This window comes from Dendrobates tinctorius, unplaced genomic scaffold, assembly GCF_039654945.1.
Source record: "Dendrobates tinctorius isolate UK_male_01 unplaced genomic scaffold, ASM3965494v1 ptg000011l, whole genome shotgun sequence".
Lineage (NCBI taxonomy): Eukaryota > Metazoa > Chordata > Amphibia > Anura > Dendrobatidae > Dendrobates > Dendrobates tinctorius.
In genome coordinates this window covers 95,913,010-95,928,853 of record NW_027361679.1, presented here as the reverse complement: position 1 = coordinate 95,928,853, position 15,844 = coordinate 95,913,010, and the positions used below count along the sequence as shown (strand labels likewise).

The 15,844-nt window shown below is 45.8% G+C and overlaps 1 protein-coding gene across 1 annotated transcript in view; it reads left to right on the top strand.

The window, feature by feature from the left end:
- Positions 1-15,844, top strand: part of PIK3R2 (phosphoinositide-3-kinase regulatory subunit 2) — a 118,847-nt gene that overhangs the window by 88,924 nt on the left and 14,079 nt on the right. Inside the window, exons 9-14 of the mRNA XM_073544990.1 lie at positions 796-894; positions 1,042-1,222; positions 1,319-1,444; positions 1,538-1,680; positions 13,428-13,604; positions 14,483-14,554. Coding sequence (XP_073401091.1) covers positions 796-894; positions 1,042-1,222; positions 1,319-1,444; positions 1,538-1,680; positions 13,428-13,604; positions 14,483-14,554 — 798 coding nt within the window. The remainder of the gene's footprint in view (positions 1-795; positions 895-1,041; positions 1,223-1,318; positions 1,445-1,537; positions 1,681-13,427; positions 13,605-14,482; positions 14,555-15,844) is intronic.

The window sequence follows — 15,844 nt, the reverse complement described above, 5'->3', positions numbered from 1 at the left end:
CGCCTGCGTGAATTCCACACAGGCGCAGTGGATCATTTGGCTGATCCCGGAGGCAGGCAGAGGAAGCCGGCCACATTATAGGGGTTTTCCCACAAACGAAAGTTCATTTTAAAAATTGTGTCTGACCGTGTATGGAGCATATCACATCTCCTGGGCAGGGGAGGAAGCAAAAGACAATACTGACAGGGGATCACAGAGAATTCATTTTGAGAGGTAAAATATTTCACTGACTGTTTTTAAACAATATTTTACCTCACAAAATGTATCCTCTGCAATCTCCTGCTGTAATGTCAGTATTGTCTTTTGCTTCCTCCCCTGCCCAGGAGCTGTGGTATGTTCTGTACATGGTCAGACACAGACAATGAGAGGAGAAGATAGCAGATGGGGGAGAGAGAATGCGCACAGGGGTGAGGGGACAGCACATGAGGGAAGAACACCGTACAGGAAGGAGAGAGACAGCAGACAAGGAGGATAGCACATTGGGTAGACGGGACAAAGAAGAGAGCACAGATGGGAGAAGTCATCACATGGGGAAAGAGAGAGTGGACAGGTGGGTGAGCAAATGGAGGGAGAGATTCTTAATGCTGCAAAGCCTGCTCCCATCGTGACATTACCGCCCTCCTGATGCCATAGCATCAGGACTCCATCTAGTTAATACATAAGTGTGTGTAATATATATGCTTTTTTAAATACTTTTCATTATTAAAATTTAAATAAATCCAACAATGTTATGTATTCCCATATGTTTACATACCAAGCATTACATTTGTCAGTTTTGCTAATGTATGGTTTTAGGGAGGAAGTAAATGATAAACTTCGGGATACACCAGATGGAACGTTTTTGGTGAGGGATGCTTCTAGCAAAATTCCTGGGGAGTTCACCCTTACTCTAAGGTAATATAGGTCTTCTTGACTGCATGTACTTTGTGGTTTTATCATAGTCTACCCACCCCTTCAAAAGATGGCGTTTTCCGAATTGATCGATGTTCATATTCTTCTGCTACTTTCAGTGCTAACTAATGTTGCCATTTTTATTTTTAGGAAGGGTGGGAATAATAAGCTCATCAAAATATTTCACCGGGATAACATGTATGGTTTTTCGGAACCTCTGACTTTTACGTCTGTGGTGGCCCTAATTGCACATTATCGACACGAGTCTCTAGCTCAGTACAATGCTAAACTGGACACCAAACTTCTCTACCCCATGTCCAAATATCAGCAGGTAAGCTATGGTGTGGATGTCATTGCTATTATGTGGGTCTGTCTTCATCTAGTTAACTTTTTTCTTTTCTATTTTATTTAATGTGTGATAATTCAGGACCAGATAGTGAAGGAAGACAGCGTGGAGGCTGTCGGGGAGCAGCTTAAAATATACAGTCAGCAGTACAGAGATAAGAGCCGGGAGTTTGATTCTCTTTATGAAGAATATACCAGGACAACTCAGGTAATCCCTTCACAAGTACTTGGCTTTTCAGCTGGTTATTCTGCTTTTCACAAGTTATAAATCACACCCAACCTTCTTTTTTTTTTTTACCAGGAATTGCAAATGAAACGGACAGCTATTGAGGCTTTTAAAGAAACCATCAAAATCTTTGAGGAGCAGTGTCAGACCCAAGAAGCATTTACAAAGGACTATATTGAGAAGTGTCGCAGGGAGGGCAACAACCAGGAGATAGAAAGGTCAGGATATTTTCAGATTTTTTTGAAGTGTAAAATTTTAATTATAATTATGCTGGTTCACAGTTGTCATATTGCAACGTACATCCTTGCATACAGTTTCTAGTCTTTTTGTTTTTTCCCTTTTTGACTACTTTGGTACATGCATTCCCCCAGGTTGAAACTTGTCCCACCAAAAAAAAAAAACAAAAAAAAAAAAACCTTATCTTGTCACTTCTCCTTTTCTCTGCTTGCGGCTTGGTTCTTTTTTTCTGCCTGGTGCTTTTTTGTTCCGTCACCATTGCACGCCGCACCTCCAGCTTCTTCATGATTGACAAGGATGTCTGGCCATGTGTCCTTGCCTTTAGTGAAGAAGTAGGAGCTGCGACAAGTGACGAAAAGAGTACCTGATGGTAGGCATCAAGTAGCAGGGACTACCAGAGAATGAGGTAATAGTTGTTTTTGACTTTGTTTGTTTTTTGAACATCTGATGTTCGTACCTACGGGTCATACTTGAGTGGATGTACAAAGGACCACTGAAACAAATGTTACATTTTGTTCCCCTTTGGTAACAATTATTTTTATATATCAGACACAATTTTGTCTTGTTCTTTCAATGAAGGCGAGAATAGTAACAGTGATTTTGGTTGTTCCCACCCCCCTCTAGCAGTCATCTCTTCAATAAAAAATAGGCAAGTGAATGGAGTCTGTAAAAAAAAATATGTAAGTAAAAATCCACGCACATGCTTAAGAATCGACCTTACAAGTTGAACTGAATCTAACATCCGTGTAGAGTCGTATCCCGAACTAAGCAAAATTAAGAACTATTGTCTGTTTTTTAGGAAAGTAGTTTTTTTATAGTTGGCTGTACCCATGTTGAGAAAATGCCACAAAATAAATATGCATTTCAAGATTTAGTATATTTATTGCACAGAGCATAATTATACAGTATGCCAACCAATAAGGAACACATTGTCATTACTATAAGGAATAAGCACACTTTACCAGTGTAAGCTAACCCTTAAGCTAAGTGCCACGTTGCAGAAATGCTGTGGAATTTTCTGAAGCATTTCCACAACTCCCTGCTTGGGTAAAACGCATGCGGAATTTGCATGCGTTTTCCCGCAAAACACTAGCGTTTTGCAAGCGTTTTTAGCTTGCAGAATGCTAGCACTTTCCAAGCTATTTGAAGCATCACTTGAAAAAGTGATTAACAGGTTGGTCACACTTATCAATCAGTGCTTGACAAGTGTGACCAACTTTTTACTATTGATGCAGCCTATGCAGCATCAATAGTAAAAGATAGAATGTTAAAATTAATTAAAAAAAAAATTTAGTTATGCTCACCTTCTGATGGCCCACGATGTCCTTAGTGGCGCATCCGGTATGTTCCGTTCCCAGGCGTGCTTTGCGTGAAAGACCTTTGTGCCATCACGCGACCGCGACGTTATCTCACGTGATTCGCGCAATGCATCCCTGGGAACGGAACGTACCGAGAGCCCAGCTGAGAAGATCGGGGGTCGTCAGAAGGTGAGAATAACTGTATTTTATGTTTTAATTCTATTTTTACAGGAATATGGTACCCAGGGCCTGGAGGACAGTCTCCTCTCCTCCAGACCCTGGGTACCATCCACACATGAAGCGCTCACTTTTTACGTATGGTGGGCATAGCCACATGCGTAAAGTGAGCGTTTCAATGCACTATTCCGCAGATTTAATGGACATGCTGCGGATTTTACCGCGGTGCGATTCCGCAGCGGTAAAATCCGCAGCATGGGCACAGCAATTGCGGAATCCCATAGGATTGCATGGGAATGCGTTTTTTAAGCATTTCCGCTGTGGCAAAAACGCTTATAAAATGCAACGTGGGCACACAGCCTTAAAGGACCACTATGAGACTCCGAATGAGGCTATGACACCAGAGCACCACTGAATACGGCAGAAGTTGGTGGCTGGTGTGTATGTAATTACACACATACACCTGACTTCTACCAACGAGAGAAATGAAAAATCTCACTGGAGTGGTCCTTTAACCCCTTCCCGGCCAATGACGCCACATAGGCGTCATGAAAGTCTGTGCCATTCCAACCAGTGACGCGTATGTGGCGTCATGAATTCATTGTCCCCCTGCGGGTCGGGTGACCGGGGTGTCTGAAAGGTCACCCGACCCGCACACAAAGGACACTTATCCCCAGGGGGCGTGGCTTAGCCCCCAAGTGCCTACGATCGCTCTGATTGGCTGTTAAAAGTGAAACAGCCAATCAGAGCAATTTGTAATATTTCACCAATGAAATTTGGTGAAATATTACAATCCAGCCATGGCTGATGCTGTAATAGCATCGGACATGGCTGGACACCGAGACCCGACCCCCCCCCCCCTCACCGAATAGTGGGGGCGATCGGCCACCGACGGACGGTGGCGATCGGTCGCCGCCGTCATCATCTGCTCCCCCCGGTACCTCCAATGTCCTGCTGTGGCTCCCGGGGTGCCGCCGTCCTGGATCATGGGCTCCGCCATCTTGGAAAATGGCAGCGCCCATGAATTTGCCGACTGCCCATTCATTTTTCATTTTGATCTCTGTGATAAACTCTCACAGTGATCAAAATGAAAAAAAAAGTAAATACACACCCCGTTTATCAACCCCATTGGTAGGCACACATAATAAAATAAAAAATATATTTTTATTTTTCCATTAGGGTTGGAATTAGGGTTAGGGTTGGAATTAGGGTTAGGGTTGGAATTAGGGTTAGGGTTGGAATTAGGGTTGGAATTAGGGTTAGGGTTGGAATTAGGGTTAAGATTAGGGTTAGGGTTAGAGTTGGGATTAGGGTTAGGGGTGTGTTGGGGTTAGGGTTGTGGCTAGGGTTATGATTAGGGTTGGGATTAGGGTTAGGGGTGTGTTGGGGTTAGGGTTGGAGTTAGAATTGAGGGGTTTCCACTGTTTAGGCACATCACGAACGCGACATGGCGCCACGATTTATTCCTGCCAATTTTGTGTTCAAAAAGTCAAACAGCGCTCCCTCCATTCCGAGCCCCGACGTGTGCCCAAATAGTGGTTTACCCCCGCATATGGGGTATCAGCGTACTCAGGAAAAATTGCACAACAACTTTGGGGGTCTAATTTCTCCTGTTACCCTTGGGAAAATAAAAAATTGGGGGCTAAAAAAATGATTTTTGTGGGAAAAAAAATGATTTTTTATTTTCACGGCTCTGCGTTATAAACTTCTGTGAAGCACTTGGGGGTTCAAAGTGCTCACCACACATTTAGATAAGTTCCTTGGGTGGTCTAGTTTCCAAAATGGGGTCACTTGTGGAGGGTTTCCACTGTTTAGGCACATCAGAGGCTCTGCAAACGTAACATGACACCCGCAGACCATTCCATCAAGTCGGCATTTCAAAATGTCACTACTTCGCTTCCGAGCCCCGACGTGTGCCCAAACAGTGGATCCCCCCCACATATGGGGTACCAGCATACTCAGGACAAACTGGACAACATCTTTTGGGGTCCAATTTCTCCTGTTACCATTGTGGAAATAAAAAATAGCGGGCTAAAAAAGCATTTTTTGAGGGGAAAAAATTTTTTTTTTTTGTTTTCACAGCTCTGCGTTATACACTTCTGTGAAGCACCTGGGGGTTCAAAGTGCTAACTATGCATCTAGATAAGTTCCTTAGGGGGTCTAGTTTCCATAATGGGGTCATTTGTGGAGGAGCTCCAAAGTTTAGGCACACAGGGGCTCTCCAAACACGACATGGTGTCTGCTAACGATTGGAGCTAATTTTCCATTCAAAAAGTCAAATTGCGCTCCTTCCGTTCTGAGCCCTGCCGTGCGCCCAAGCTGTGGTTCCCCCCCACATATGGGGTACCAGCGTACTCAGGACAAACTCAGCAACAACTTTAGGGGTTTAGTTTATCCTGTTACCCTGGTGAAATTAAAAAATAGCGGGCTAAAAAAAATTGGTATTAGACCTACCGGTAATGATGTTTCCAGGAGTCCATCCTGACAGCACCATGGAGGACGTCCTCCTCCTCCTTACAGGGACAGGAAAAGCACACGAGAGGTTAAAAGGTTCCGTCCCACCCCATCTCCTGCAGTGATCTGACAAGTACCACAGTGTTGATAATGCACGTAAAATTTTAATGATGCAATCATATTACAGCATATGACATAACATAATATAGTATAGCATAACATAACAGGGAGGGAACTACCCGTGCTGTCAGGATGGACTCCTGGAAACATCATTACCGGTAGGTCTAATACCCATTTTCCAGGACGTCCCCCTGACAGCACCATGGAGAGTACCAAAGCACCTCCCTAGGGTGGGACTACCGCCTGGAGAACCTTTCTCCCAAATGCGGTTTGCTGACTAGCCATCACATCAAGCTTGTAGTGCTTGCAGAAAGTATTAAGTCTGGCCCAGGTTTCTGCTGTACAGATCTGATCAACCGATGCGCCCGCCCGTTCGGCCCATGAGGCTGAAACGGCCCTGGTAGAGTGGGCCGTTAATCTATCCGGCGGGTTGACGCCTTCTGCCTGGTAGGCGTTTGAGATTACTGAGGTAATCCATCTGGCGATAGTTGCCTTAGAGGCTTTTTTCCCCTTATTTTTACCCCAAAAGAGGATGAACAGATTTGGGTCAATACGCCAGCTACTTGTGACTTCTAAATAGTTAATAACCGCACGTCTCACGTCCAGTGAGTGAAGACGCTGCGCCTTCTCATTATGGGGATTGTCACAGAATGATGGCAACACTATCTCCTGGTTTATATTTTGACGGGAGGCTACTTTTGGGGTAAATGGCGGGTCTAATCTCAAGATTATACAGTCCTCTCATCTGTAGATATGGGTCTCTAATGGATAGGGCCTGGATTTCTCCAATTCTCTTGGTAATGGCTACAAGGAAGGCCGTTCTGCGGGTGAGAGTTGAAATAGGCATCTCCTTACTGGAAATCTAGGGATTCCTACATAGGAATCTGAGTATCAGGCCAAGGTCCCAAGGCGGGGTGAGCTGCCTAATCGTGGGGCGAAGCCGCTGCGTGGCCTTTACAAATCTTACTACCCATGGATGATATGCTAACGGGTAATCAAAGTAGGAGCTTAAGGCCGAAATCTGAACCTTTAAAGTGCTGGGCTTAAGACCTTTATTAAACCCTGACTGTAGGAAATTTAAAATACTAGGGAGGTCAGGGGTACCCCCCACGAGGTCAGACCTGCCACCGTCCAGACAAAACCTCTTCCAGATCTTCTGGTATATTGCGGATGAAACCGGCTTCCTGCTGGCCTGTAGGGTAGATATGACCTGATCTTATAAGCCCTTTGCCTTTAAGATGTTCCTTTCAGGATCCAAGCCGAGAGGTGAAGTCTTTCTGGATTCTGGTGGCAGATCGGGCCTTGGTGGATGAGGTCTTTCCACGAAGGTAGCTCGACCAGGTTTCCCACTACCATAGTTCCCAGTAGGGAAAAACCAGCTTCTCTTTGGCCAGTATGGAACCACCACTATTACTTTTGCGCGGTCCTCGCGGATCTTCCTTAACACTGGGGGGTTCTTCCCAGGTCTGGCTCAGGGCGTCCACGCCTACCAGGTGGTCTGCCGGGTTCAGGGAATAAAATCTGGAGTTTCTTCGATTTGCGAACAGGTCTATACTGGGGGTTCCCCAACGTTGACACAGTTGACGAAAGTTTTCTTCGTTCTGCTCCCATTCTGTCGGGTAGACCTGTTGTCTGCCACCACGTTCTGGGAACCCTCTAGGTGGACTGCTGTTACCGAGACCACTGTTCTCTCTGCCCAAGAGAATATTCTTCCTGCTAAGGCCTGGAGCGGTTGATGCCTGGGTCCTCCCTGATGTTTCAGGAATGACACTGCTGTTATGTTGTCGGAAAGTACCCGGACGTGTCGGTTTCTTAGGATTGGCCGGATCCGCTGCAGAGCTTCCCAGACCGCGTAGAGCTCCCTGTAGTTGGAGGATCTGTTTCCGATTTCTGCCGGCCATCTCCCTTGGAAAATCTTCCCTTCTACGTGGGCTCCCCATCCCCACGTACTGGCGTCTGTGGTGAGAACCACGTATGGAGAGGTTGTCCATAATATGCCCAACTGGAGATTTCTGGCCCGTGTCCACCACCGAAGTGACTCCCTCACAGGCCCTGACAGCGTTATGGGTCCGTCGAGCGAAGTCTGACTCCTGTTCCATACTGCGAGGATCTGCTTCTGTAACGGTCTCGAGTGGGACTGGGCCCACCTGACACACGGGATGCAGGCCGTCATTAGGCCCAGAACCTCCATTGCTTCTCTTATGGAGGAGCGATGTTTTAGGAGGTCCCTGGCTCTGTCCTGAACGGTCTTCTGCCTGCTCTTGGGTAGCATGGATATCCTGTTTTGTGAGTCCAAGAGTACCCCAAGGAAGACCTTCCTGCACTCTGGTATAAGGTCTGATTTTTGCCAGTTGATCTTCCAGCCGAGGAACTCCATTAGAGATGTTGCTCGGTCCCTGTTTCGGATGAGCGCTTCTTCGGATACTGCCACCAGGAGGAAGTCGTCTAAGTTCGGGATGATGACGATACCCTGGCTCCTCAGGAAGGCCACTACCTCCGCTATCAACTTTGTGAAGATTCAGGGGGCCGAGGCCAGGCCGAATGGAAGGCATTGGAACTGGAGGTGGCAGGTCCGGGTTGGAAATTTGACTCTGAATCTTAGTAAATTCTGGGATGAGGGGTGGATAGGGACCTGATAGTACGCACTCTTCAGGTCGAGAGTGCACATGACTGCGTCCCTGTCTATTAACTGTATTGCAGACCGAATAGATTCCATCCGGAATCTCTTGTACCTGACCCAGGTATTTAGAGGCTTTAGATTTTTAATAGTCCGGGCCTCGCCGTATGGCTTTGCAATGGAGAACAGGGAGGAGTAGTGTCCCTTTCCCATTTCTGTCAGAGGAACTGGCATTATAACCTCTGACCTGATCATGTCCTGTATGTCTGCCCACATTGGAAAGTCCACCTGGACTACAGTAGGGGTAATATATCTGTCGGGGGGAGTAGAGCTCTATACTGTAGCCCTCCGTAATGGTTCTGAGGACCCACTGATTTTGGGTAACTCGGGACCAATTTGTCGCAAAGTGGCGAAGTCTTCCCCCGATACCTATGGCGTCATTGCCTCCTAGATCTGGAGGTTGACGGAAAAAGGGAGCCCTTGCTTCTCCCACCTTGGCCGTGGGGGCTTCTGTACGAGCCTCTATTAGACCTAACCTGGGTCCTAGAGTCGGTTTGTCTCCTATAGAAGGGCACTCTCCGAAAGGGCTGGGGCCGCTTAGGCTTTTCTTCTGGGAAACCTTTATTTTTGTCGAACACCAGCTCCAAGATATTATCCAGTGCTGGTCCGAATACTCTTAGACCTGAGAAGGGAAGGGAGCAGAGCTTTGCTTTAGAAGCGTTATCTCCACACCAAGATTTAAGCCAGACCGCTCTTCGGCCGGCATTGGAGAGGGAGCTATTTCTGGCTGCAAATCTTACTGATTCGGCCGATGTGTCTGATAGGAACGCTGTGGCCGACTTCATGAGGGGAAGGGAAGCTAGGATCTCTGACCTAGGGGTCTTGTTGGTAAGGTGATCCTCCAACTGCCCCAACCACAGAAACATAGATCTGGCCACCGAAGTGGCTGCTATGTTAGCCCTGATAAGAGCCCCCGAGGTCTCCCAAGTTCTTTTTAATAGAACGTCCGCCTTCCTGTCCATCAGGTCCCGGAGACTTGATGAATCCTCGAACGGGATGGCGGTTTTCTTGGTGACCTTGGCTACCGGAACATCGATCTTCGGAACCTCCTCCCATAACCATGTTTCCTCAGGATCAAACGGCAGTCGACCTTTAAAGTCCCGGGATAGCACCCGACGTCTTTCCGCCTCCTTCCACTCCTCGCGAATCATTGTCTTGATGTATTCGCTTATGGGAAACACTATCTGGGTTCGAGACACGAGACCTCCAAACATTAGGTCCTGTCTGGATTGCGGTTTAGGAACCTCCTCCATTCGCATGGTGTTCCTCACCGCCTGGACCAAATCGTCTGTGTCCTCAAGTCTGAACAGGTATTTCCTGCTTGTCCGCCAGGATCTCTCCTTCCTCCTCTGGATCTGAGTCCCGGAAGTCAGACCTCTCCTCGGAGCTTGGCTCAGACACCTCCGCCTCCCACCTAGGACGCTTTCGGCTTGGCCCGGGGCTGGGGGATCGCCGCTGTGTAAGACTGCCTCTGGAGGCCTGGACCTCCTCCCGAATCAGGGATCTCATCTCGGCTAGGAGGGACGGCTGCTCTTCTCCTATTACCCTTGACGTGCAGGGCCTGCAGAGGGTTTTGGTATAGGTGTCTGGCAGCTTTACCCCGCATACAGGGCATCTGACAGATTTGGATGCGGCCTTGGCCGGGTCCTTGGCCACTGTCGAGGGGGCTGCTGGGGTTCCCTTATCCTATTAACAGAGGATAGGGTAATCAGGCTATTGCCCTGGGCCGCAGTGGATGGCATGGGGAGGGAGTTTTGCACTAAGCGCACTTACCCCTCCGTTCGTCTGCTCTGTGTCCAACCTCCTTGCGCTTCCATAGAGACGCCAGGCTCCTGGAGCGCGCGCCAACATTCAAACCCGTCGCGTGACGTCACTGGAAGTGACGCTCGTTCTCTGCGATAGGCCGGGAATCTCTCTGGCCACTTCCTCCAACGCGCCACGTCTCCTGATGCCGGCGCCCGCCCGACCAGCTGCCTGCGGGGGATCGGCCATCGCCACCCAGGCGGCCATGCTTGGAGCCGAGAGCCCCCCACCGGGAGGAGCGCCTCACTCCAGGAGCGCCGTCCTGCTCCTGGCCTTTGGGGCAGAGGGACTCCCCACCGGAGAGTTTCGGCCCTGGGTGTCTTCACAGGGGGAAGGATTGGACCAGCCCGCACGATCCCCCTGAGCCCAGTGAGCATGGGTGTCTTCACAGGGGGAAGGATTGAACCACCCTGCACGATCCCCCTGAGCCCGGTGAGCACTGCTGCGCTTCCTTTCGCGTGTCCCTCCATGCAGGGACAGGAAAAACACTGAGGGAGATGGGGTGGGACGGAACCTTTTAACCTCTCGTGTGCTTTTCCTGTCCCTGTAAGGAGGAGGAGGACGTCCTCCATTGTGCTGTCAGGGGGACGTCCTGGAAATCATTTTTGAGGAAAAAAAGATTTTTTATTTTCACTGCTCTGCGTTATAAACTTCTGTGAAGCACTTGGGGGTTCAAAGTGCTCACCACACATCTAGATAAGTTCCTTGGTGGGTCTAGTTTCCAAAATGGGGTCACTTGTGGGGGAGCTCCAATGTTTAGATACACAGGGGCTCTCCAAACGCGACATGGTGTCCGCTAACGATTGGAGCTAATTTTCCATTCAAAAAGTCAAATGGTGCTCCTTCCACATATGAGGTATCGGTGTACTCAGGAGAAATTGCTCAACAAATTTTAGGATCCATTTTATCCTGTTGCCCATGTGAAAATGAAAAAATTGATGCTAAAAGAAAATTTTTGTTGGAAAAATTAAAATGTCCATTTCTTTTTTTCCACGTTGCTTTAGTTCCTGTGAAGCACCTGAAGGGTTAATAAACTTCTTGAATGTGGTTGTGATCAGCTTGAGGGGTGCAGTTTTTAGAATGGTGTCACTTTTGGGTATTTTCTGCCATATAGACCCCTCAAAGTGACTTCAAATGTCAGGTAGTCCCTAAAAAAATGGTTTTGTAAATTTTGTTGCAAAAATGAGAAATCGCTGGCTAATTTAAAGAATCCTGTTCTCTGTTTTGGATACAATCCTGGTTTTGGCATACAAATACTGATGTGTGAATGAGGCCTAAGGTTTATTTATTTATTCAGTGGGCTATTTTAAATTCAACTTTTTTTAATATAGATTTCAAGCTCATTCACATGCAAGAAACATACCAGAAAAAGAAACAGCCTTACCAACACCAAGTTAGATTACAAATGCACTAGCAAAATGCAGCAGACTCTCCATGACAAAGGCGGGGGCAGCACAGGTGCAAAATACTGATGGAAACAGCCACTCACACACCTACCACTTCATGAGACCTTCAAATGAGACCTGCGCAGGTCGCCAGCCACACAGATAGGTGTGATGCACACTGTCAGGCGTACAGCCTATTAATGACGCCTGTAGTATTAGATCAGGTGGGCCAACAGGGCCTGGCTGCATCCTGCAAGAAATGTGCAATAAAAAAAGAAAATTAATGTATGCTATAAATACAGCCTCCCCTCCATGTAGTGGTAGGTGTGTGAGTGGCTGTTTCCATCAGTATTTTGCACCTGTGCTGCCCCTGCCTTTATCATAGGGGTCTGCTGCATCTTGCTAGTGCATTTGTAATCTGGCTTGGTGTTAGTAAGGCCGGGTTTTGCTTGGTGTTAGTGAGGCCGGGTTTTTCTTTGGTATGTTTCTTGAGTTTGTCCTCTAATGAGCAGCCACTCAGCTTTGTTTTGCAAAGCTGTGTGTACATTGTAGAATCGCACTGTGTGCCATTGTATACTGTACCTACTACTGAATTAATCTACTTAGAAACATTAATTCTGGGTGACATATCTCCATATACAGCCACTACAATTTTTATTTGCTCCTGAATTTGGTGTGAAAAATACCGCTGCATGAATGGAGGCTCCTATAGAAGTCTGTTGGCTGCATACTATACTACCAGAGCTTGTGCAGAGCCTTAATATGCAGATGTTTGGACCCCTAAGGGTCTCTTACTGCTAAAACACTGATTTTGATTATGAACTAAACCGCAGCATGTCAATTGTTTGGGCGGTTTCCGCAGCGGTTTCCCACCTTTAACATAGTAGAGGTGTGAAACCGCAGGCTAATCCGCAGGAAAACCGCAGGTCACTTTACCTGCGGTTCCGCGCGGAAAAAACTGCAGGTGAACCTGCAGCGTGTGCACATAGCCTAAGGATCTGTTAGGAAACCTTTCCCAAATGTTCTGCTGGGAAAGATTCCTCTTTATTCTGACTATGTTCAGTCCTGTCTTGTTTTTGGCTCGGTTCACATGGGTCACAGCTTGCTGCTATGTTTTGTCTAATATGTTCTACAGACACCTGGAAGTTCTGTTATGATTTGTCCCTTCTTGAACACAGGTCACAATTCTAAGCTTCAACTCCAATTTGAAGGAATTCCCTCCAAGGGAAATGTGAACATTGCCTGAAATATATGGCTCCTGTATGGTTGTGACCACCTAGTGTAATCCATGCATTCTTGCCTTCAGTTCGTTTGGAAACTGAATCAGAGACATGTGATAACTTGTGAAGGGCGAACGTCTCTGATAAGGCGTTATCCGATCATGCTCGGGTACTACCTGAGTGACTTCGGTGTGTTTGAATACTATTTTTGAGTCCCCGCAGATGCACGTCTCGTGTCTGACATTTGCAGCACTTGCGGGGATTGCCTGCCCGTTAGGGAATTCCTGCATATGTTGCAGCTGTCGAACAGACGCGAGACGTGCAGCTGCGGGGACTCTTAAACATATTTTTCGAACACACCAAAGTCACTCAGATAGTACCCGAGCATGTTCGGTCATCACTAGTGAGAACACCTACACATCTCTAGAATGAAGGTACATTTGTTACAGAAGAGGAGGCCCATGTTTTTTTAGTTATCACTCTATTATCTGAGGCGTCGGGGTTAGAACCTGTTGTGGGGTAATTCATCCATAAATATGTATGTGATATCTTGATCTTGTCTCACTGTACTTCCCTCTATCCAATTTTGAACAGAATCATGATAAATTCTGAAAAACTAAAATCACGGGTAACAGAGATCCACGACAGCAAAAAGAAACTGGAGCAGGACCTAAGGAAGCAGGCAAATGAAAACCGAGAGATTGACAAGAAAATGAATAGCTTGAAGCCGGACCTGATGCAGCTTCGGAAACTTAGAGATCAGTATCTTGTGTAAGTGACCTGGCTCAATAGCTCTTCCCTCAGTTAATAAATTAAAAACTCGATCCATGCGCTTTGTTTCATAGTGTCGGTATAACTTTTTAGTTTGGCTACATGTAGCCAATTTAGATAGACTTGCTGACTTGAAGCCTAAACATTTACCTGTCCCTTTGAACTGTTCTTTATGATAATAAGCACCTGTACTTATTAATAAAAATGAGACTGAACGGAGCAAACAATGTAATATGTATGACGGGGCATTCTAACTCTGCTTCCCTGGCAGAAGGTAGGGGAAAGGAGAATTGGCAATGTTCATCTTCCCCACCAAAGATTATCTGCCTCCAGAGGGCTCTGACTTTGGCGTATTCCCAGGACCCTATTGATGTAAACATATGCGCCCTGCAAAGGGATGCCTCGTTTTTGGTAGAGTTACCGTGGAAGACAACAGTATTGTGTTGCCTAAACATTTTCTTGTCGTCACACTGGTCTACACACACTTATTTTTTCATTATTCATATGTCTGATTGAAGCCATATGTTCTCATCTAGGGTCAGTTTTAGATGTGATTTTTATTTTTTTTTTAATTTTTTTTTTTTTGAGGCATTTTATCCAAAGAAGTGCAAAGGAAAAGTGGTGTTTTTGCCCATAATAGCTGAAATCTCGTTAGAATAACGACTCATTGATAAATGTAACCCAAACTCAGGAGGCTCTTTAATAATGTATGAGTGACATTTGTTTTGCAGTTTGTTTTCTTGCCTGCTTCTTGTTGTGTATTTTCTATTTTTTTTCTTTTGTTCATCGGTAATAACACTTTACCTCAAGGGAGCAAACTGTTGAAAACGTTTTCTTTTTTCAATTTCTGATTAATGATTACTTAATTGCTGTTTTAGCTGGCTGGTTGGGAAAGGTGCTCGACAGAAAGATATCAGCGAGTGGCTGGACTTGAAGAATGAGCCGGAAGAGTAAGTGTTAACAAAATAATTAACAAAAATCTTACATTCTCTATGTATATATCTATGTGAAATACTTATGTACTGTAATATCTCTTAAAAAATGTGGAAGTGAGATACATGAAACCGTTAGATTGTATTTTGATGGCTGTACGAGGGAGTATTGATATATAATTAGTCTAGTCTAGAAAAAAAGCTGTTTTCGAAGTAATACTATTTTCAACATTAGTTTTCAATGCATCTAGCAAAAAATAATTCCTATTTAGGAAAAAAAAATTGTTCTGCAAACCACGACTCCAGAGCATCAAGTATCAACCATCTTGTTTGTCATAGATTTTCGTCCTTGCAATGATTTTTTCAGTTTTGGAATGATGTAGTATCAGATGGCGCCAAATCAGGCGAATATGGCGTACGATCAACAATTGAAAGCTGATTACATCATTGAGTTTTTGCAGAACAATAGAAGACTTGTGGGAGCGCGGTTTTTGCCAATGTTCCAATCCCTGTACCTGAATCTGTTAGCAGGTTTTTGTTATGTAATCTGACAGCGATATGATGCAGCAGTTGTGATATAATCACAGATTTCTCCTGCATATCTAGAAGTGTTTGGAACGTTGAGCCATCTGTAACCCTGCCCACACCACTGATTGGCAGCTTTCTGTTTACTCTGCATATTGACAGCTCATTGGCGGTGAAGGGGGCGTGGTTGGACTAGGAGGCATGAGACACCTAGTCCTGTAACGATAATCTCTTTCTGATAAAACACTGATTTTATTGAAACAAAAGAACATCTTCATAAGTGACTCATTACTGGAAGCAGGCTATCGGTCCTACATCATGCTGCTCTCAGATTACATAGCAAAAACCTGTTAACAGATTCCCTTTAACTTTTCTTAGTCACAATTTTAGAAATCTTCCAAAAAAACAAAAAGAAATAAACTGCAGTATAAGTTGGTTTATTATTTGTAGGAGCATGTTCACTCTGGCCGTTGAACAGACAAAACCTAAGATGGGGTATATTTTCATTTTGTTTCTAAGTAAAAAGCAGTTGTGCATATAAATAACATAGGGTAATTAGTAAACACTGTTTTTGATTTAAAAAAGCGAAAAATCCATTCCCCCATACCCTTGGCACTGGTGGGATGGCCTTTATGCTTTTTTCCAGGACATCCCTCCTGACAGCACCATCAAGAGGTATTCCTTCGTATCCTTGATCCCTATCAGTGTCAGACGCATAGGAGGTGCGCTCTTGGCGCAGAAGAAGCAGGAATTACCTTTCAGTTGAGCAGGAGCTCCTGATAG